The sequence below is a fragment of the Calcarisporiella thermophila genome (genome assembly GCF_041956535.1).
Source record: "Calcarisporiella thermophila strain CBS 279.70 unplaced genomic scaffold VTP21scaffold_1, whole genome shotgun sequence".
Classification (NCBI taxonomy): Eukaryota; Fungi; Calcarisporiellomycota; class Calcarisporiellomycetes; order Calcarisporiellales; family Calcarisporiellaceae; genus Calcarisporiella; species Calcarisporiella thermophila.
Genome location: NW_027192191.1, coordinates 501,091 through 522,237, shown reverse-complemented (window position 1 = coordinate 522,237; position 21,147 = coordinate 501,091). Strand labels below are relative to the sequence as shown.

The window sequence follows — 21,147 nt, the reverse complement described above, 5'->3', positions numbered from 1 at the left end:
GACTGTTCTCTATCACTGTCAGAGCAAATATGATATGGCAGAACAACTCTATCGATAAGCACTCGAAATACAAGAGAAAACACTGGAACCTGAGCATCCGGATATTGCAACATCTCTCAATAATTTAGCAGCACTCTACAACACCTGTGCAAAATATGAAAAAGTTGAACTACTTTATCAACGTGCACTAGATATCTGTAAGAAAACACAAGGCCCAGAATACCCAGATACCGCAGCTTCCTTAAATTATATGGCTATGCATTATAAGTCCTGCGGTCAGTACGATAAGGCACTAAACTTGTTTCAACGGGCATTAGCAATCCGCGAAAAATTGCTGGGTGAAGATCACTTGGACACCGCCACTTCCATTAATAATTTGGGCGCACTCTATAGTACCCTTGGGAAGTTTAATGAAGCGAAGTCGCTCTATTTGCGTGCCCTGAGAATTCAAGAGAAAGTCATGGGATCTGAACACACGGATGTTGCAAGATCACTTAATGACCTAGCTCTGCTTTACCAAATCCGTGGCAAGTACCAAAAGGCTGAACAATTCTATGAACGTGAGTTGGCAATTCGAAAAAAATATTTAGGACATGAGCATCCAGCAACGGCGAGAACACTGAATGATATGGGCATACTCTTTTATATTTTGGGAAAGTATAACAAATCTGAATCATTGCTAAGAAAAGCTATAGCGATACGAGAAAAATCTTTTGGGCCAGATCATCCATATACTGCGAAATCACTTGATAATCTTGCCTTACTTTATTGTAAATTGAGTAAATATGATAATTCCGAATTGCTGTATCATAAGGCGCTAAAAATCCGAGAGAAAATATTTGGTTATATGCACCCTGAGACAGCATTTACACTATGTGGCCTTGCCGTAGTATACTTTGAGCGCGCCATCTTTGACAGAGCAGAGCCGCTACTCCAACAATCATTGGAAATCAGAAAGAATTTGCTTGGCTCAGAACACCCTGACTTTGCTATGTCACTAGATAAGTTGGCTACGTTTAACGTGAGCCGTGGCAATTATGATGGCGTGTTACTTTTTTACCAAGAGGCGCTTCAAATTCGGGAGAAATCTCTGGGACAGGGACACCCTGCCGTAGCAGCTAGCCTGAACAACTTGGCTTCCTACCATAGATTCCACGGCCAGTTTAATACGGCTCTTATGCTATTTCAACGTGCTCTTTCGATTCGAGAGGGTATATTTGGGATTGACCATCCATCCACTGCCAAATCGCTTAATGATTTGGCTCTGCTCAATTATTATCAGGGTATATACTCTAAGGCAGAGGGCCGATTTCAAAAGGTGTTGGAAATTAGAGAAAAAACTCTTGGACGCGACCATTCAGCTACAGCGATATCTCTAAATGATCTTGCCAAGTGCTATCACAGCAAAGGCATCCATGATAAAGTGGAGCCATTGCACCAAAGAGCACTACAAATTCGGTAAAAGCAGTTGGGAATGACTCATCCTGCTACAGCCTCCTCACTCAACAATTTGGCACTATTATATCGCTATAAAGGAAATTATGAAATAGCTAAGCAATACTATAAACAAGCATTAAACATCCAAAGAAAATCTCTGGGTTACGATCACCCTTCCACCGCTTCAACCTTAACTAATTTAGCCACCCTTTATCGTCTACAGGGAAAATATGACGAAGCCCGACCGCTTTATCTACAAGCACTTGCAATTCGTGAGAAAGTAATGGGAAATGAGCATCCAGTTACAGCATTGATTCTAAACGAGCTTGCCCTACTTTATTCTCAACAAGATATGTATGATGAAGTAGAATATCTTCATACGAGGTGTCTTGTGATCCGTGAAAAGATACTGGGGCATGAGCATCCATACACAGCGATCACTTTAAATGATCTCGCCGCATACTACTATGAACGAGGCAACTATTACAAGGCTGAACCACTTTTCCAAAGGTCGTTAGCAATTAGGGAAAAAATGCTAGGCCTTGAGCACCCTGACACAGTATCATCTCTAAATGACTTAGCAGTGCTCTACTATAAACAGGGGAAATATTCCGAAGCAGAGCCATTGTACGAGCGAGCGTTAGCGATATGTGAGGCAACTCTAGGATCTGAGCACCTAAATACCGCAACATCACTAAACAACTTGGCGATGCTATATTCTGATCAGAAGAATCCCGAAAAAGCCAAACCGTTATTTGAGCGAGCACTAAAGATCCGAGAGAAACTGTTAGGATCTGAGCATCCAGGCACTGTACAAACAAAAAAGGCACTTTCCTCCGTTGTGAATTCCAAATGGTGGTGGCAGCGTTTGGCTCTTCGCTCAGCTAGCAACCGCACTAGCGAAACCTTACTGTCGCTTGAAAATAAGAAATGATTGCTGCCAGCCTGCATTTCGCAGGATCTACCCAATCTAAAGAATTCAACTATGCTTTCCTTATTAGAAAGCTTTAATTTATTATTCTTCTTTTCTCTGTTTATTTCTGATATAATCTCTTAACTTATTTTTATTCCCAACTTGATTTATCTTCTCTCCTCTTATTGCATTGTATATGGATGAATGCAGCTTCTCTTCTTTTACTTTGTTTTACTAAATTTGAATCTACTTATCTATTCAACACCAATTTTAGAATATGTTTACCACTTGCATAAAATCTGGATACTATATTGTTACTAAATTAATCAAGGAGAGAAATTGGAATTTTACTACACTATTAATCATATATGTCTTGTATCTTGCAAATAAAGCGAAGCGAATTGTGTATATAGACCTTGAAAATTAAAATGGATAGATCGGGTTCAAACTATAAACTTATCACCTAACTATCGTGTTATTTTCTAAGTTTTGGATACCAAAAAAAAAAATCAATATATACGTGTTTTCCTTCCAAGCTATCTTTTTATCTACTTCTAAGGATCACTATTCCGCTATTGCAATTTGATGTAATACTTCAATCATGCTAATTGCTGATTTGAGTTTATATTTGAATAATTCTTATACGAATGGCAAGTGCCTATTGAACTATTTGAAAGTACTGCGCCACGATTTCTTTGGATGGGTTGAAATTTGCTCGACATTGAATTTTGAGTTTCCTCCTCTTTTTCGCATCCTTTGATAACAGGTAAAGACATCCATCCATTCATCCATCATACTGAGGGATAGATTTCCGAAGGATTTTTTCTCTCTCCTGTTTACTATATGGGCTAATCTCTTGTAACATCGATTCATCTTTGATAGAAAATGGAAGCCGTCCAGACTTACGGCCGTAAGGTGATTGTCGATTCCTATAATTCTTGGATCTAGCTTTTCCATTTTTGTGAAAATGCTACGATCTCAACAGTTTTGTCGTTTTCATTGTTTAATGTGTTTTGGTATTCATCTTAGAAAACCGCAACTGCCGTCGCTCACTGCAAGCGCGGCCACGGTCTGATCCGCATCAATGGTTCTCCCATCGAACTCCTCGAGCCCGAGATCCTGAAGTTCAAGGTTTACGAGCCTATCCTCCTCGTTGGGCAGGACAAGTTCGAAAACGTGGACATCCGCGTCCGTGTCAGCGGTGGTGGTCACACTTCGCAGGTTTATGCCATCCGTCAGGCGATCGCAAAGGCTATTGTTGCCTTCTACCAGAAGTATGTGGATGAGGCTTCGAAGAAGGAGATCCGCGACATTTTGGTTCAGTATGATAGGACCTTGTTGGTTGCGGACCCTCGCCGGTGCGAGCCCAAGAAATTCGGTGGTCCAGGTGCCCGCGCACGCTACCAGAAGAGTTACCGTTAAGCCTCTTGGGAGCTGGATTTACCATCCAATTGTGTGTTTATTACGTTTACTTGTCCCTTACTGAAACCGTTTCCATGTTCTTTTTGCATTCCCATTCCCTGATGTACAAAGAGAATTTGGAGAGCGAATAAACTCTATTTTGTAACCACTAGGGTTCGTTTTAAGAGAGTAGAGTGATACTTTGTTGAGGATTAGCTTGAGCAATTCTCGCTTCCATTGCACACTTGCATTCCCAAACTTGCTCTATTAACAGTTAATATGTTAATATTGCTACATTCAATGATTGATTTACACGTCCGAGAATTAACAAACGTCACGTTAGTTTCAGATATTATTCTAAAGTTATTAGCTGTTGCTTCCCCAAAAAATAATAATAGCTCTAAAAACTTGCCAATTTTAATGATTTCAAGTCTGGATCACCTCCTATAATGCGGAATGCAGTGCTGACAGCCACCCTTTGGGTCTACACACTGTACAATGCCCTACTCGTCACTGCAGCAATTAACCAACAAGATATAGATAATTGTGTTTGCTCTATACGACAACCAAATCCATTTGTTTGTCCCCTTCCTGCTATTGACGATCATGCCTGTATCCCGGCCTTCCTTAGTGATCCCATAGATCTTGTAAAAGAAGGGGATGACCTTCTCCATCCGGTCTCTGTATCTTTACCCATTCCATCGTCATCCTCATTACTATCGACTTCTTCATCGCCACTTTCTTTCATAGAAGGAAGAGCAGGAGATTCACTGACATTCACTCCTGGAGATGAGCCATTGCCTACTGTGAAGAGTATCGAAAGAGAGTTGCAGGCGGAAACTATTTCTTCTGACGCGACATTATCTGAAATGCTGTCAGAGGGATTGCCCTCCTTTTCACCCTCTTCCTTCTCTTATTCTTCCTCTTCCTCTTCGCTTTCTTCTCCTGAGATAGGAATTGCCACCGAAAATGGGAATAACTCAGCGGGTGAAAGGCCTCGATTCCTCTTCTTTTCCGAATGGCGTAAACGAGCACTTGCTTTAATGGGCCAAGAGGAAGATACCAGACGTCAAAGAACACAGAAACGTCGGGTTGCGGATCCACGCGATCAATTTCTAGATAGCATTGACGGTGCTGGGGATATTGGAGCCATTTTTGAGAGTTCAGATCCTTCCTCGGCTACGTCAGATTACCACGAGTCCGATGACCAACAGTTAATAAACCAGAAAAACACATCTCCTCCCCAGAAGCAGCTCAGGCACGCGGTAGTATCAGATGTGGAAAAGCTCCTGGAAGAGACTAGAGAGCGTTTAAACTATGCCTCCTTTGATTGTGGTGCTGTTGTAGTTGGCGCCAATAAAGAAGCCAAAGGTGCTCGCGCCATTCTCACCGAGGATAAAGACCGTTACATGCTTAACAAATGCTCGGCGCAAAAATATGTTGTTGTTGAATTGTGCGATGAAATTCTTATAGATACAGTAATGTTGGCAAACTTTGAATTCTTCTCATCGATCTTTAAGGATATGAAGATATCCGTGTCGGATCGAAATCCTCACCGAGCCGATGTGTGGAGGCTGCTTGGGTATTTTCAGGCCCGCAATGCCCGAGAGATTCAGGTAATGTAATTCCTTTTAATTGTCAATGGTGTTTTAAGTTTTGTTCATCTGTTTACGGTGTGCCTGCAGGTCTTCAATGTCGAAAATCCACCTATATGGGCGCGTTATATTCGGATCGATTTTCTTACGCATTACGGTAAAGAACATTATTGCCCACTTACACTACTACGTGTGTATGGATCGTCACAGATGGAACGTTACAAGAAAGAGGAAGAGGAGTTCCGGATAGCATCACAATTATCAACGCGTATTCAAGAACAGGCAAATGCTGGGGTTCAGCAGCCAGAAGAGGATGCAGAATGGTTGCCCTCCTCATTCAAGATTGTGTCCACTTCCTCGATAAGACATAGCGAGCGGGTAGAACCTGCATCGCGGAGTATACCGGTCTCAATGGAGAGTGAAAAAGGCGTTAAAGCAGAAGCACAAACCCCCCAAGTCGAAACCCTACCGATTACATCTAGCGTGCTTACGGAATTGCGTGAATCTCTAAATTCTAAAAAATGGTTTGGGCCCGACCGTAAAGCAGAGGAAACCCCCGAGATGCCTTCACTTTCCAAGAATACAGAGCCTATGGTTTCTAGCAGTACTGGAGTCGAGAGCACTTTAGAAGCGACTGAGAATGTTGATAGCGTGGAGTCTATCACGACGCCACTTCCAGAAGTCCATCCTCTTCCCAGCGAGACTCTAGCAACCACAGCCACAGCATCAACTGATATGGATGTCTCTTCGAATGGAACGATTTCTAGTGAGGAGGATCACGAGACAAAGCCAACGAGTTTGTCAAGATCTCCTGAGGTAGCATCGCCTTCACTTGATGATAACTCTCTAGCTTCATCCACGTTGCAAGCACAAGCTTCGCTGTCCCAATCACAACAACCACAGCCATCGCAACAAGCTTCTCATCAGCAGATTCCACAGCAGCAACCTATAAAACAGGAGCCTCTCCAATTTGCAGGAACTGGTCCTCAGTTTGGTGCCTCTGCACCTGGCACCCAAGAGTCAATCTATAAAAATATCATGAAACGTCTTAGCGTTCTTGAGCTTAATGCAACGCTATCTCAACAGTATTTGGAAGAGCAGAGCAAAATGCTATACGAGGTCCTTGCGAAAATGGAGAACTCGCACACACAGCAGCTTCGCTTGCTAGTTGGACACTTTAATGACACGGCAATCAAACGAATTGAGTTTTTAAAGCGTAAATATGAGCATCTCTGGCAGGCCACTATTCTTGAAATGGAAACCAACCGAGAACGCACGCGCATGGAGATCAACGAGCTTACCTCCAAACTTCTTTTAATGGCAGACGAAGTAATATTTGAGAAGCGGTTGAACTTTGTGCAGCTCTTCCTTCTCCTAGTGATCCTAATGTTTATGGTGTTTTCGCGGGGGAGTCTCAACGCCCTTCTCCCAATGCTTGCGATGGCGAATCTGAATTTGAATGGATACCCTGGCCGTCGTGGGGCAATGCGATGGAGAAAGAGGGGAGGGTCTGATACGGTAGATGCGGGTGAAGGAGTGGGTGGAGTTAGCATGAGACGTGTGGCCTCCTCGGTAGAACTGCGTGGAGGAGTGGATAAAGAGGAGGAAAAGGAAAAGGCGAGAGACGAGGAAAAAGGAAAGGCCGCAGTGGAGGATGAGAAATTGTCGGCGGAGGAAGGTCCTAAGAAAGATTCGGATGATAGAGAAAGAGTCGAGATTTCAGAAGCATTAGACCTGTATACTACCAGAAAAAAAGAGGACCTAGATTCACCGATCCTCTCTGAACACGAGAATTCCTTACTAAATGACAACCAAGTCCTCCACAACTACGTCCCAGAATCGACTGGTGACTATTTGATTGAGCACATCGACCCCGACGAAACTTTAAGGGAAATTACACTGCCGACAATGGGGTCTGAGTATCCCATGAGTGGTGAAGATCCAGCACCTGCCGATCTAATCTCTCCACGGCGGGCAAGCTTCCCAGAATATCGTCTCGTACCTGATTCTCCGGAGCCGAATTCCATTGAGCGGAGATCGAGCGATGTTGGATGGTCAGGGAATCATGACCATACCGTCGCTGGTGAGGAGAAAGCAAATAACCAGAATGCTGTTGTACCTGATTAGGGCAGAAGAATATATATATTAAGCTAAAATTTTTATTCTATAATAATTTCAACTTTGATTATATTGGCTCTATTTTTTTTTATTAATTACTCTATTTTCTATATATAAGGCATATCTAATTCTTTTTGTTTCCTTTTTTTTTGACGCGTTGACTCGCAAAATTTGGACAATTATGTTGTTTTTTTTCCAAATGTATATCACTTTCTTTTTTCTTATATTCTACATAAATATCCATTATAAAATAAGCGAATAAGAATATCACACAAGATTAAATTCAAAGGGAAAAAAAGAGAATCAAAAGAAAGCCATCAGATAAAGAGGGATAATGTCCTTTGTGGGTCAAGGGTTAAAAGATAACACAACAAATCAGAAACATTGAGAATAGCATCAAAGCTATGTACTCTTTCAAGGCCAAGTCTATAAAAATAATTTTTTTCGCATAAAGCCCATAGCCAATTAAGTTACAGTTCGCGCCCTTCAGGGTCAAAGGACGTAGCGAGAGCATGAAAGAGCGTCCAGTAACAATACTCGTACTGGGGGAGCGTTTGAACCATGGAGCGACGCTGCTCACGGAACCGCTTCACCACCTCGTAGATCATATCTCTAGCTTCACCCGGAGCTTCCTCCTTCTCCGCACGCATCCATTCATTAATCCGCGAGAGGCATGTGTCAATGACACAAAATGTACCAGAGCGACCGACCCCCGCAGCGCAGTGGACGATCATTGGCCCGGCGTCGGGAGCTCGACGTCTAAGAGCACGCGACAGGGCTACGAGTTCGAGCGCACCCTGGGGAGACTCGGGCACCCCATGGTCCGGCCACCCCAAGTAATGGCATTGCCAAATAATTCGCTCCTCACCATTACGTGTCAGCTTGAATTCACGCACCATACACTCGGCACGCTTGTCCAATTCTTGTTTGACGAACGAGACCTTTCCACCCCACTTCGAAAACTCAAACGCTTTATCAGATTTATCGCCCACCGGCCAGTACCGGCTGCATTTTCCTCTGCTTCCCTCCTGCTCACGTGTCAGCATTACAATGACCCTTGATCGAGTTTCCCACACCATCTGCCAAAAATCTGGGATAGTCCTGTCTAGTGGACCCTGTGTTGTCACATATTTCGTCGCCCCGGCCTCTACATAGCTTGCGTTAATATAGTCATCACCATTTTTCCCAACCGGTGTCAGTTTCACGCGGGAATGATCGTAAGGTAAAATGTCGGCATAGCGGTTGCGGTCCCGATCATCTGAGAGACCCGCACACATTGAGTATTCAAAAGAGGGATCGTTGGCATGAGCGGCGCGTTCATCCTCGATGGAATTGAGATGCTTGTACTTTTCGACGAGGCGGCGCCAGGCCCCTTGGTCAGCGGATTGTAATCCTTGCAGAAAGCGTGGGAGGTCGACTGAGGAGAGATCACCAACCGCCGCGAGGGAATGTTGTGACGAGGTCGTAGTCGATGAAGGAGCGGAGGTGGCCTTTTTGGGTGCTCTTCGAAACATTGGATGCAACAGAAATTCACACTTACGCTCGTCTAAATAGCTGGAAATCAATAGTAAACTGACGCGTCTCAAGCTCAATTAAACGAAAGCTTTGCAATAAAAGAAAAGCAGAAGTATAAGCCACAATAAAGCTTAAAGTAACAGAGAGAACCAATTCACTACTCTATATGCGATTATATTTCAGTTTATTTACTAATAATGATGGCAACTTTTGACAGATGAATATGATATAAAAATAAAGCTTGAACTACACAGGTTTGAAATCTTTGAATACACGCGTTTTCTGCATCTCCTCCTGAAGATAGCCATCCTCTGAGAATTGCAATCCCTCTTTCAACAGTTTGGCGCGCTTCGCGTTCACAAATCCACACGGCCCACCCTCACCCCATTCGCTATTACAATGAAAATGAATCATTAGACCCTTAACTAACCACTGCCATTTAAAAAGCAATCTGTATTCATATACCCATCGAAACCTCCCAAGTAGAAATCCGAAGAGATAACTCGATGACATGGAACAGGAAGTGGCGCAAATGGATTGTTGCGCAATGCTTGACCAACGGCACGAGGGGAACCGCCTAGAGCGTCGGAGATATATTTATATGTGGTTACATAGCCTGATAAATATAAAAAAATTTTTTTGCTCTAGTATTAGTAATAGCTATGACGAGAAGAACTAAAAAGCTAAGACAGAGGGAGGAAAGGAGTTTTACCGCGGGGAACCTAGGGCAAAATAAATATACGTACAGTTAGAATGATTTGAAATGAAGATGGCAATGAAGACTATACCTGTGAACATAGGTCGTAGACCTTAAATTGAAATTCTGTAACGCGTCTTTGGCTTTTCGGACTGATGAAAACTAATCTTTCCTCCTTGGTTAAGGGGTAGACCTTGAGGGCTAAAAATTGGAATGAGGTTATGCAGACATAAAAATTGCTTGGGGTTAAAAAACTAACTTTCAACATCGTCGTCAATATCAACGTGATCAAGCGAACCCTTAGGCATCCCAGCTCTTAACCGAATGCGTCTTCCATCCTTGATAATGTAAGGGGAAGAGCGCTTACCAAATTTTCTTGCCATGGCCTGAATGGTTTTTTTTTGGACGCCAATGAATAGAAAATGAAAAATTGACCCAAGGGTCAATTACTTATATTTGACGCTCTGCCAAGTGACTCATTATTTATAACCAGTTTGACTTTTCGTCAACCTCATTAACTAAATGTGTCCAAATCTGCGCCGCATATGTCAAAATCGGATTTATGACTGCTGACGCGAAGGAGCGCTCCAATATCACAACCAATGTCAACTAATATTAATACTGAAGATGCAATTGTTCTTGGAAGTGACACTGAGGAAGAGGCAGAAACCGAAAATGAGGATTTCCTAGAATCAGCGCCTGAAGTAGTGCCTGCACAACGAGATATAGGGGTGGAAGAGCTTATTATAGAAGAACAACATGAGATCCAACCAATCGTAATACCAGATGCACTAGCAAACGCTTTCGAGGTGGCAGGCAGGGAAATTCCAGACGTAGTCACGCAAGAGGATCAAGAAGAGGAAGGAGAACAGGTAGAAGAGGCAGCGCAACTTCCATCTCAACCACAAAGGATCCCACAGCTCGCACAGCAAAACTCATCTTCTGATGTGTTTCAGACTCCTATCATTCCTCAGAAACGACAGCGTGAAAACACCCCTCCATCACAGGATGAGTCGAATGGAGACAGGAAAGTGGAGGAAGAAGAAGAAGAGGTGAAGATCATAATTCACATTTTGATCAAGAAAGCAGCCTTAAATTCCTTGTATATAGGGGAATTTGTGCTCCATTTGCTTTGAGCCTCTAGCTTCCAATGGAGCGCACCGGATGGTATCTATTAAGTGTGGACACATATTCGGGATGCAGTAAGTTATGTTTTAAAAGCTGACCCTTTTTCTTGCAACACTAATGTCGTAACTGTTAGATGTATAAAGAAATGGTTTTTAAGATCAAAGAAAGATAAAATATCACGATGTCCGGAGTGCAAGTAAGCTGGTTGCTATGTTTTTCCATACTTAGTATATTCCTATTTACCTAAGTATATTCATTTGAAAATAGCACACCAGGCAAAACTAGGGATATCCGAGTAATATATGCTAAGAAGGTTATCGCGACAGACACCACAGAGAAAGAGGAGTTATTGGAGGAACTAAAGCGCGAAAAAATTGCTCGCCAAAGTGCAGAGATTGAACATGCAAATATGAATCTCGCTTTACAAATGATTCGCAATGAGCTCGTTAAAAAGAATGACATGATTGAACGCCTACGAAACGATAATGTTGCTCTATATGAAGAGGTCACTAAGTAAGCATATTCAAGTAAAACCGCTCATTTGAGATTTGTGGTAATCGACTCTATTTATTTAGATATAAGAGACTGCTGGCACTCCAGAACATTCCAATGGCGGCGGACAGTAATAGAAGCAGTACGCCCAGTGTTATCGAAAAATTCTACCCTCGCGAAACAATTACTATTTCCAATCAAGTACGGGGTATCTCACCAGTCTGATTTATCTCTATTTTTTTAACATTTTCTTTGTCTCTTTCAGCCAAACGCAGCTCGTGTCATGGCTTTTAATTCAAATGACGAAATGCTTATTGTAAGCAAGTCTTGGGGTGCGAATCAAGCGTTCACACATCACGGAATAGTCAAAATTAGTCTACACGACAGCGCTCACCAGGAGTTTCTTCCCGTTCATTCAAAGCCCGTGCGCGATGTGCAATTTAACCCGCATGGAGAGAAGCACGTTCTGACTACCGGCCTCGACCGAACCCTGAAAATATCCTCCTTAGTTGGGAATATGGCCATTCAAGTGTAAAATATCCAATATTACTCTCGTTTTTATTTTCCGAACCTATTAAATGCCAACTTTATTGTGGAATGTCTAGATATTCATTGGAGGCGCCGGGATGGTCATGTTGTTGGGACATTGATCGACCGTATTATCTCTTCGCTGGTCTCGCTAATGGTTCAGTGATGACATTTGACATTCGCAACACTCGTACTCACGTCTCATGCTTCAGAGACCGTGGGTTGATTGGAGGGAGTCCAGTACATTCGCTGGTATACATCTCGCAGCCGGGAGAGTCGGGCTTACGGGGGCTGCTTGGCGCTAATACCGAAAACACTTTCATGTTATGTGATCCGACGGAAACAAACTCTCAGCCGCAAGAAACGAAACAGTGCACTGTCTTTGATATCAAGAAGCCTGGTAGGCTCCTGCATTTCCTCCATACGAACAGTGTTGACTCATTTTCTTGTCCCCCCCCTTCAGGAACCTCTTTTTATTCAGTTTCTTATGATCCCATCTCCTCCAAGATCCTTGCTTCTCTTCGTAGCATTCCTCAGTGTGCCACCACACATGTATTGAGTGCACTCGCTAACAATGGGACTAATCCCACTTTGAATCAAGGCATCACTATCGATCGATGGCAATCAAGACAAGCACATCTCGCAAGGACTCACATATTCTCAAGATGGGATGAGGAAAATAGATTTCGAACTTATGTGTGCGCTGGAGACGAAGCTTCAGGATCGGTAAGGACACTTTATCTCATGGAGCTTAAAACTTTCTCTCAGTTAACCAAAACTTACATTGAGTGCACATAGTTGTTACTCTGGGATGAGCAAGGCACGACCGAAGAATTAAGCCTCGGCGCTCAACAAACACGTGTCAACGTAATCGATGTGAAACGATGTGTTCTCGGGCCAAACGTAGATATTTTGGCTGCCTTGACGGATAACCAATTGCATGTATATAAGTGGGATTCTAAATGAGTCGACTTCGCCCTATTTACCCCTCAATTTTGACAGATCCGGTTTTGTTATTTTTCTGCTCTCCTCACCGATTTGTAAATAGTTTCTGTTATTCACCGCCATAAAGGGGCATTTATACCATCGGCTGTTTGGACCCCTTTCCACAATTTATCCCTTTATTTCGATTATTTATCTGCATCTAATTTCCTTCGAATTTCAATTTTTTATGTAATTTTTCACTCAACCCAAAGTCGGATATATTCCATGCCACACCGGTTTTATCCCCGTTTATCTCCCTCCCCCAGATAGACAAGGGTGTGTACACCATCATAAAATACAAAATCACCTAGCTTTCCTTAGGCAGCGCAAGTACGGGCTCACAATTTTATTGCTTCATAGATTCCAAATCAAAATTAGAGCATAATCGATAAGAGATATTGAGAAATGTTCTCGTGCTGCACTATAAGGAATATATTGCAAATCGTAGAATACACAAGGGTGAGAATAAATTGTCTGCATGGATATATATCACTATGAAAAAGTGCTCAAGAACGCCTGCATAACCTCACATGGATATCATTTTTGGCCATGGCTACAAAGCGCTCCATCGGCACCACCTCTTCGGGCGGCATCGCAAGCTCAAATTTATAGCGCTGCACCAAACAAGCGATCACCGCTCGGATTTCTACCATTGCTAACCGATCGCCTGGGCATATCCGAGCTCCAAGCCCAAAAGGACAGTACGAGATGGGTGGCTTTAATCCTTTGGCGAATCTGTCAGGATTGAATTTAGCGGCGTCGGGTCCCCACTCGGCTTCACTCGAATGGATTACGCAAATAGGAAGAAATATAGTGGTTCCAGCATCGACCTCATATTCACCGATAAGCGTGGGCGCATCAAGTTGACGAGAAGCAAACGGGCCTATTGTGTGCACTCGCAAAGTCTCCTTGATAAAGTTGTTGAGAAACGGCATCTTGTCGAAATCTATTGAAGTGGAGTGAAGCTAGATTAAAGGGGTGTCTGACTTGATCTCAGCACACAATCTTGCAAGAAAGGGCCTACCACTAAGCTGCGGGACCCGATCTCCTAAAACCGAGGAGACCTCTTCGTAGAGCCTTTGCTCCATCTCAGGATGCTGCGTAAGGGCAAAGATAGCCCATGCAATGGAGATGGCCGTTGTATGATAACCTGCGAGGATAAAAACTGAGAAATGCGATGAGATCATCTCTTCCGAAAACGGCTCGCCGGTGGTGGGATCGGTTTCGGTGAGTAGGATATCAAAGAGGTCTCTGTCAGTAGTCTGCCCTTTGGACTGTGCCGCTCTGGTATTGCGCCGATCCTCCACCAAAGAGTGAATGGTTTGGTGTAAGAAAGCAAGGGATGTATCAATTTCCTCCTGGGAGTACGTGCCAAGGTTACCAAACTGTTTGTCAAAAAGCCCACTCATCGATGCATCATAAGCACTCTTAAATTTTTGCATGTCATAGTTTCCCAGGTCCACGCTTACAAAATGTAGCAGGTTAACTACCAACCAGGATAGTTAGGATGAAACCCCTTACCTCAGTGCAGTTTTAACTATCGCCATCAGACCGAACCACATGAGTTCGGTTTGCATTGCTATAATGTCCTGGCCTTTCTCTATCTGCCTGTCCCACCTATCGAAAAGAGAGTGGATGATATCAAGGATATCGCGGTATTTGGTTGAAATCACTATGAACCAGAAGAAAGCAGGTGAAAAAATTTTACATTTTTTTTTTCAAGAAAAAGAATTTACCCTGATGGCTAAGAGCGGGAGCAAACCGTCTTCGCGCTAAGTCCGCTCGTTTTGCATCGTAGATTTGTAGATTATCACTTCCAATTAATGGAGTCAGAAATGCAAACATGTCCTTTGGACGGCTACCAGCTTGAAGTAATCCAGACTTCTTTATAATCTCCGAATCTGCAACACTTATTACAGGTTCGCCAGGAGTCAGATAGAAACGGGCGATGGGGCCGTAGTTCGAATGCAAACTTCGAACGAAAGGAATAAGCCCACCGGCAACGGCAATATCAGGCAAACTTCCTTGTCCTGGATCCACTATTGGCCCTGGAACATCGTGCTGAGTCAACTTTTTCTTACGATCAGAAGATGGAGGCTGGCCCTGGATGCGATGATACATCACATAGGCAAACATTGGAGCCAAGATTAATGCTCCCTTTGATAACAAATATAAATGGGTTATGAGTATAAAAAGAATGCTCATATTATTGCATTCGATAGTACCAGCCAGAGGCGGTTACCAATTGGACTCGGAAAATAAGAGCCTATATCTCGCATGGTGTTATGAGATCAGTTATTGAATCCAGCCGATCTAACACTCGAGCCAACTTCCAGCGTTTTCTTAGTACTTATTAAAGTTCGAAAGGAGGTTCTTTCAAGATCCGCTGGAAAGTAAAACTCCTCCTTATAGAAATAAAAGTGTGGCAACGCCACAACCATACCGAATCTCAGGCAAAGTGTTTGATCATAATGCAACCATTTCGTGCAAACTGTAAAGGCGGGTAATATAAATATCGTCTCTAAAACCATTCCTGTTTAATCTCCTATTATTTTCAAAGCTATAGTGTAAATATCCGCACCATTCACCTCCTGCTGTGGGTCGGTTTATGTAAGAGTTCTAGTATATTTGGCAGTTGCGATATCAATTAAATTATTTTTAGTAAATTTAGGATTGCCAAAGCGTCTTTATGAGTGTTCAACTCTATAGCATATTATATTAAACAAAAACATTCATGATCATTATAAAAAGCTTCAAATTTTGGCAAAAAATAAGAATATAGAAATAACAAATATTAGATTAATGATAATATTAATTATAATCTCCTTATATACCTTAAAATCGAGTTGAGAATGACACTATTCACTCCATCACTCCATGACCGAGGTAGAAACAGCAGAACCTTGTTGATTGAGATAAACCATAGCCGTGACAGGATTCTCCTCTGTAATTGCTGGTTGAGAGCCTGCGGCACCTGATGGGGAAGCGGCTCCACCTGGTGGAGAACCGGCTGCGACTGATGGAGAAGCGGCTCCAACTGGCGGTGCCCCGGCTCCGACTGGTGGTGCACCGACTGCATCTGATGGAGAAGCGGCTCCACCTGGCGGCGTTCCGGCTCCGAATGGTGGAGAGCCGGCTGCGCCTGATGGAGAAGCGGCTCCACCTGGCGGTGCTCCGGCTCCAACCGGCGGAGAAGCGACTCCACCTGGCGGTGCACCGGCTCCAACCGGTGGAGAACCAGCTGCACCTGATGGAGAAGCGGCTCCACCTGGCGGTGCTCCGGCTCCAACTGGTGGAAAACCGGCTGCACCCGATGGAGCGGAAGGGACCTTGCAGCGTTTCTCAAGTGGAGCTGGATTAGCGGCGGCCAGCGAGAAAATCAAAAAGACGGCTAAACAGCTGTAATACTTCATGATGCTTTTGTTAAAAAGAGAGTGTGTAGATGGAAAGATGTTCCCTACGCGAATCACAGGAGGTACTTATTAGTTTCCATTCACGACCCTTGTTCAAAACCCTGACGGCGAGGAAGAAACAAAATCGAAGTTTTTCCTAAATAGGCACCATGGTTGGACAGATTTTCAGTTAATCAGAAGAAGTTGCGTCAGAGTAGGAAATAAAAGGGAAAGGAGGACATGATATGTAAAACCGTTATATTGGCACTCCGTTCATTTTGTAAATGTGCAAGGGAAGCGGGAGAGGAAAGGAGGGTATCTTTGCGCTCGTTTCTTTTGTTTTCACGATGGAGTGTCAACTCTATTTCCCGATTTAGAGCAATAAATAATACTTCGACTTTATTCAAAATACCTATTTTTAATCGATATAGGGTTGGAACAGAAGTCAGTAAACGAGGAGCACCGTGAAATCGCTCAAAAAGACTGTGGGCAAAGAAACAATAACGATTGACATCCGATATCTCCTGCACCGCTGACCCATGAGATCACCGTCATAGCTCAACAAAAAATTCTCTACCGAACATAAAAACCAACACGTCATTTTGGTTTGGTAACATGGGAAGAAACCGTGGAAAATCACCTATGTTGTCTTGCCCCCAATCCCATCTTCTGCATCGACCAAGTCTGCCAGATCCCTTTATACCAGGAATCCCATTTGCATTTGAATAAGTAGTTTGGAATTCAGTCAAGGGGATATATTCAATCTGTAAAAAAAAATACTTTCGGGAAAGTAGCCAGGCGTTTCATTATCAAGGGGCTATGGATGGGATATCAGCACATGGTTATAGGAATGGAATAATAATAATCCAGTGGTGGATAGACTATATAAACACGAAAGCTAAAAACATAAACACACAGCAACATAGATAGCACATAGGATATATGAATAATTTAGGAGAAATAGCATAGAAAACTTCACACTAATAAAACTCTAATGGAAAAAATACAAGCAGAATATAAAAACGAAATTGAAATCATAAACTTACACCCACATCCAAGCGACCCATGCTTTTATGCTCAAAGTAAAACGGAAGCATTAACCAGCGTTCCGTGATTTTAGTGGGGTCGATGTTGAGACGGGTCCCCTTTTCCTCGATGGTGTGGTATTTTTCGATGCGATTCTAACCTCCAAGCAGCGATTAGGAACAAACGCATACTCCTCTTGCGACACTTGTGCAATCGAATCGAGTCCCCGTCTCTGCAGTTCACCACCACAGAGCTCTTCCTCAGCGGCCACAGGTGCACGATTTTCCGCGTCGCCGAGGGGCTGCACCTTGGTCGCGATTCTGGCCGACCGTCTAACCGGGCTCATCACGACATCGGTCTGAAGAAAGTTGCGCAGACGACGCGAGGGAGTGATGGCAGCATACCTGATGCGTGAGCCCTTGGCCTCATTCTCCTCCTTCTCATTCGTGGTAGACTCCTTTTTAATCCCGTATCGCTCACGAATCAATTCCGCAAACTCGCGCACTGAAGCCAGCTGTCTTTTGCGACGTTCATCCCGTTCAATGCGCTCAATAATTTCCTGGGTCTCGCGACTTATTTCTGGAACCTTGTTATCGCGCTCGTCATCATTTCCGTTTTCATCCTCATCGTCTTCGTCTTCGTCTGGAGTGGCTATCACGCGGCTAAACGTAGAATAGGTTGTCATGAATGTATCCTCAGGCAGTCGGATCCCATAGAAAGTCTCGTTGATTTTATCTTTTTTCAAAGGAGTGACGGGGCTTTCATCAAACGTGATATCCGGCAATCTGCCAAGAGTCGATGGTAGTGCCATGGAAGGGGTCGACTCTTTCTCGGATTCTTTTTCATCCTCGGACACAAGATTCTGTCCCAGGTCTTGAGTCATTCGATCCTCTGTCATCTCCTCTGAGAAAGTATCATTGGGCAGTGGAACATTTCTAAATGTGACTCGGCGTGCAGAGCCGGTCAGCCGTCTTCGCAATCTAAATGAGTTAAGCTCCCGGAACTGTGGTGGAAGGTCAACATCCTCATTCCTTTGGACTTCATTTTGAAGGATTGAAGGGGGCGGTGTATGGATAATTTCTCCTGTTGTAAACTGACCCGAAAGAGCAATCTCATTTGGTTTAAGTTGCTCTATCATTTTAGGAGTTGCAGGAAGGCACAACTGGTCCTCCTCATTTGAACTCACTAATGTGGATTTTTCGCTCTCATCCATTCCTAGATCTTCGCTATGGGCCTTAACCGTGACCTGCGGCAAACTCTTCCCTTGCGTAGTGTCCATCTTGGGAACCATACGAGATGCTTCACTGTGACCAACACCATAGATGGGTGCAATTTTGTTAGCACCGAGAGGGTTTTTTGTCACGGAAGCAGTATCCCGAAGGTCTGAAATCTCTAATGCTTCTAGCTCTTTCAGCATCTCAGAGTTGGCTATGAGGAGAAGTTCAAATTAGACAAAATTGTAGGAGACAAATACACTTTCACCTCACCTTGATATCCGCACTCCTGCACGAATTGCATCCAAGCCGTTTTCAAACTTTCTATGGGCTACAATGACCCATTGTATCAATACGATTTTACTCTTCCATAATCTCGAAGCTTCCTATGCTTACCACCACTTTTCTTTGCCAAGCCTTTTCATATATTCGAACTGCCTCCTCCAAGCGACCGACACGCCTTTCGAAGTTTGCACGCTCAATCCAGTATTCCGCTCGATCTGTCACATATAAACGGCGCCAGCCAAGGCCGGATGGCCGTGGTGCGCCCACTATTTCGAAAACAGCACGAGCAACCGCTTCATCGGCAAGCTATTTAATGGAATAGTAGAGATTAGAGAGTTCTGGAGAGACGAATGATATCGAAGGCTAATGCTTACCTGCGAGATACGGATGGCATCTTGGAGCGAGAAAAGTTCGAAAGGTCGAGTGGGGATACGTTCGCGCTGGATCGCAAGTCCGGTCTTAGGATTAATTACTTGTAGGTATTTATCGCAGCTGGGGAGCTTCAGAGGCGGTAGACTATCCATCCATATAAGTATTGGGATTAAGTGGGCGACAGGAATGTAGAAATGCTACTCACCCATTAGTATCTCGTGATACGCTGACTGGAAATATATCAAGGACATCTTCTTTAGCTTCCTTTTTGTTCAGTAATAGCAGCGTCGGGGTTGTCTGCGTGAATTGAGAGACAAAAGTGGTGGCTTGAACAGAGCGGGCAGGAGTTACCAGAGGATTTTTCTTCTCTGCCATTTTATCTTTCTCGTCATAGTCCACTAAGCCAACTGTCGTGTTCGTGCCTGAATTTAGAGTGCCATCGAAGCTTGTGCTGGCTTGAATCGGTTTAGTCACCTCCCTCGCTGTGCCAGCAGCAACACGATCTAAGAGTGAATTTTCTAGCATTTCAATCACATGGCGACGATCGGGGGTCTTCAAACGGCGACAAGGGGTTTTGAGAGCTTGGAGCTGGGATGAAAGTTCAGAGGCATTTGCAATCACTCCATTTTTGTAAACCGACCCTGAATAGCTGGTGGATGAAGGTTGAGTACCTGTTTCTGGCCCAAGCGAGAGGCCAAGTGTACTGACCAGGGTCGAAGCCGTACCATCGGGAACAGAAAACTCGTCACACTTTTCAGAGATTTCGCCATCAGTTTCTCGATCAGAGGCTTTTTCTGAACTCTTATCCTGGCATTCATTTTCCTGATTCAACGGAGATGTCTGCAGGATGTTGTGCTCGGATGGGTATGCCTCCACCTCCCCATCCACTTGCTGCAGCTCATCAAAACTGTTCATGTGTCTGGCAGTGCACACCCTTCTAGACGGAGAGAGAGAAGGGCGATTGTTTGAAATCCGTCGAATGATCACTTTAGATTTGCGACGAAAGCTTCTACGTCTTTCCTCCACTTTGTTAGAAACGAACACTATTTGGCGGGGAACCTGTTGATCCCCTGGCTCATCTGAAGAAGATGAACTGTTGCTCATTGCTGTCGCCAAGGCTTCATTTTCTGGCTTATTGAGTATCGCTGAGCTGGATGACACTATTACTCTGGAAGCCGCGCCTTGTAGCATCCCCGAAGGTCTTCTGTTTTTCTTCCGCACTACTCCTAGCTCTGCCACTGTTAGAGGGCCTTCATCTTTCCATTCACTCTCGCTCTCACTCTCTGCTTTTAGATTCACTGCCATGGATGGTGCTTTGGGATAGACTCGGGATGAAATCTGTTTCGACGTGGTTCTTTTGAGGCCGCTTTTGCTTAGACTAACACACGAACTTTCGTTGTTGCAACTGGAATGGGCAGCATTGGACCTAGGGCTCTGTTTGAGGGTTCGTTTCATGTTGTGGCGCCAGGGGCGTGGGTCGGGAGGCGGTCTTGCACTTGTGGATGGTTTGATTGCCTCTTTGCTTTGTCTTAACGAGGCTGACTGCATCGGTTTAGTGGCCATGGAGAGACGGGTAGAAGTGCGATGGCTGCGAATGGTGATGGAGCTTCTATACGAAGGCAGACTGCGTTCTAAATTGGAAAAAAGAGGCAAGTTTAACTCGGGGTGCTTAATTCGCTAAGTGTTCTTAGGATCATACCTGAAGATGTTAAAGAAACGCGAGTGCTATTACAAGTTCTGGTTGTTAGCTGTAAGTTTGGAGCCATGGAGGATTTTCTGGAGGGAGGAATTAGTAAAATAATCATCCTATTATTATTTTCGGCACGACTACTCACTCTAGCGGGTGGAAATTACTGATTGTTCTCTTCCTCTGCCTGTATTCTTCAAGCATGGCACGCCGAGCGGTCTGCTCGCTCTCGCGACGATTCTGAAAACATCCGGCCTTTTCCGAAGGCTGGCCCAAGAGATTATCTGTTTTTCCTTGCATTTCTCAAACGGCACCAAGTTAGCAATCGACGAGTTTGGAGGCGAAATTCTGCGAGTTTTGCTG

The 21,147-nt window shown here is 44.0% G+C and overlaps 9 protein-coding genes across 9 annotated transcripts; 5 read left to right on the top strand and 4 right to left on the bottom strand.

Annotated features, from left to right (window-relative positions):
• Positions 1-256: 256 nt before the first annotated feature.
• VTP21DRAFT_238 (uncharacterized protein) lies at positions 257-2,371 on the top strand (the record flags this gene model as incomplete). Its single annotated transcript, XM_069392566.1, has 2 exons — positions 257-1,283; positions 1,641-2,371. 2 exons carry the CDS (start codon positions 257-259, stop codon positions 2,369-2,371), a joined length of 1,758 nt encoding a protein of 585 aa, XP_069256617.1.
• An 864-nt stretch (positions 2,372-3,235) lies between these two features.
• VTP21DRAFT_237 (40S ribosomal protein uS9) lies at positions 3,236-3,772 on the top strand (the record flags this gene model as incomplete). Its single annotated transcript, XM_069392555.1, has 2 exons — positions 3,236-3,265; positions 3,380-3,772. 2 exons carry the CDS (start codon positions 3,236-3,238, stop codon positions 3,770-3,772), a joined length of 423 nt encoding a protein of 140 aa, XP_069256616.1.
• Positions 3,773-4,200: 428 nt separating this feature from the next.
• On the top strand, positions 4,201-7,473 carry VTP21DRAFT_236 (uncharacterized protein; the record flags this gene model as incomplete). The annotated part of the gene is made up of 2 exons (XM_069392544.1): positions 4,201-5,367; positions 5,437-7,473. 2 exons carry the CDS (start codon positions 4,201-4,203, stop codon positions 7,471-7,473), a joined length of 3,204 nt encoding a protein of 1,067 aa, XP_069256615.1.
• A 461-nt stretch (positions 7,474-7,934) lies between these two features.
• On the bottom strand, positions 7,935-8,978 carry VTP21DRAFT_235 (uncharacterized protein; the record flags this gene model as incomplete). Its single annotated transcript, XM_069392533.1, has 1 exon — positions 7,935-8,978. The coding sequence occupies one exon, from the start codon at positions 8,976-8,978 to the stop codon at positions 7,935-7,937; it is 1,044 nt and encodes a 347-aa protein (XP_069256614.1).
• A 247-nt stretch (positions 8,979-9,225) lies between these two features.
• VTP21DRAFT_234 (uncharacterized protein) lies at positions 9,226-10,059 on the bottom strand (the record flags this gene model as incomplete). Its single annotated transcript, XM_069392522.1, has 5 exons — positions 9,226-9,370; positions 9,445-9,556; positions 9,692-9,701; positions 9,768-9,877; positions 9,936-10,059. 5 exons carry the CDS (start codon positions 10,057-10,059, stop codon positions 9,226-9,228), a joined length of 501 nt encoding a protein of 166 aa, XP_069256613.1.
• A 219-nt stretch (positions 10,060-10,278) lies between these two features.
• Positions 10,279-12,790, top strand: VTP21DRAFT_233 (uncharacterized protein; the record flags this gene model as incomplete). Its single annotated transcript, XM_069392511.1, has 9 exons — positions 10,279-10,728; positions 10,787-10,878; positions 10,938-11,000; positions 11,072-11,317; positions 11,380-11,497; positions 11,562-11,827; positions 11,902-12,224; positions 12,288-12,550; positions 12,623-12,790. The coding sequence occupies 9 exons, from the start codon at positions 10,279-10,281 to the stop codon at positions 12,788-12,790; spliced, it is 1,989 nt and encodes a 662-aa protein (XP_069256612.1).
• A 524-nt stretch (positions 12,791-13,314) lies between these two features.
• VTP21DRAFT_232 (uncharacterized protein) lies at positions 13,315-15,087 on the bottom strand (the record flags this gene model as incomplete). Its single annotated transcript, XM_069392500.1, has 5 exons — positions 13,315-13,754; positions 13,833-14,272; positions 14,330-14,480; positions 14,545-14,965; positions 15,034-15,087. 5 exons carry the CDS (start codon positions 15,085-15,087, stop codon positions 13,315-13,317), a joined length of 1,506 nt encoding a protein of 501 aa, XP_069256611.1.
• Positions 15,088-15,785: 698 nt separating this feature from the next.
• Positions 15,786-16,169, top strand: VTP21DRAFT_231 (uncharacterized protein; the record flags this gene model as incomplete). Its single annotated transcript, XM_069392489.1, has 1 exon — positions 15,786-16,169. One exon carries the CDS (start codon positions 15,786-15,788, stop codon positions 16,167-16,169), a length of 384 nt encoding a protein of 127 aa, XP_069256610.1.
• A 1,127-nt stretch (positions 16,170-17,296) lies between these two features.
• VTP21DRAFT_230 (uncharacterized protein) lies at positions 17,297-21,084 on the bottom strand (the record flags this gene model as incomplete). The annotated part of the gene is made up of 7 exons (XM_069392478.1): positions 17,297-18,654; positions 18,714-18,771; positions 18,837-19,031; positions 19,100-19,241; positions 19,303-20,728; positions 20,797-20,873; positions 20,933-21,084. The coding sequence occupies 7 exons, from the start codon at positions 21,082-21,084 to the stop codon at positions 17,297-17,299; spliced, it is 3,408 nt and encodes a 1,135-aa protein (XP_069256609.1).
• Between the last annotated feature and the right edge of the window lie 63 nt (positions 21,085-21,147).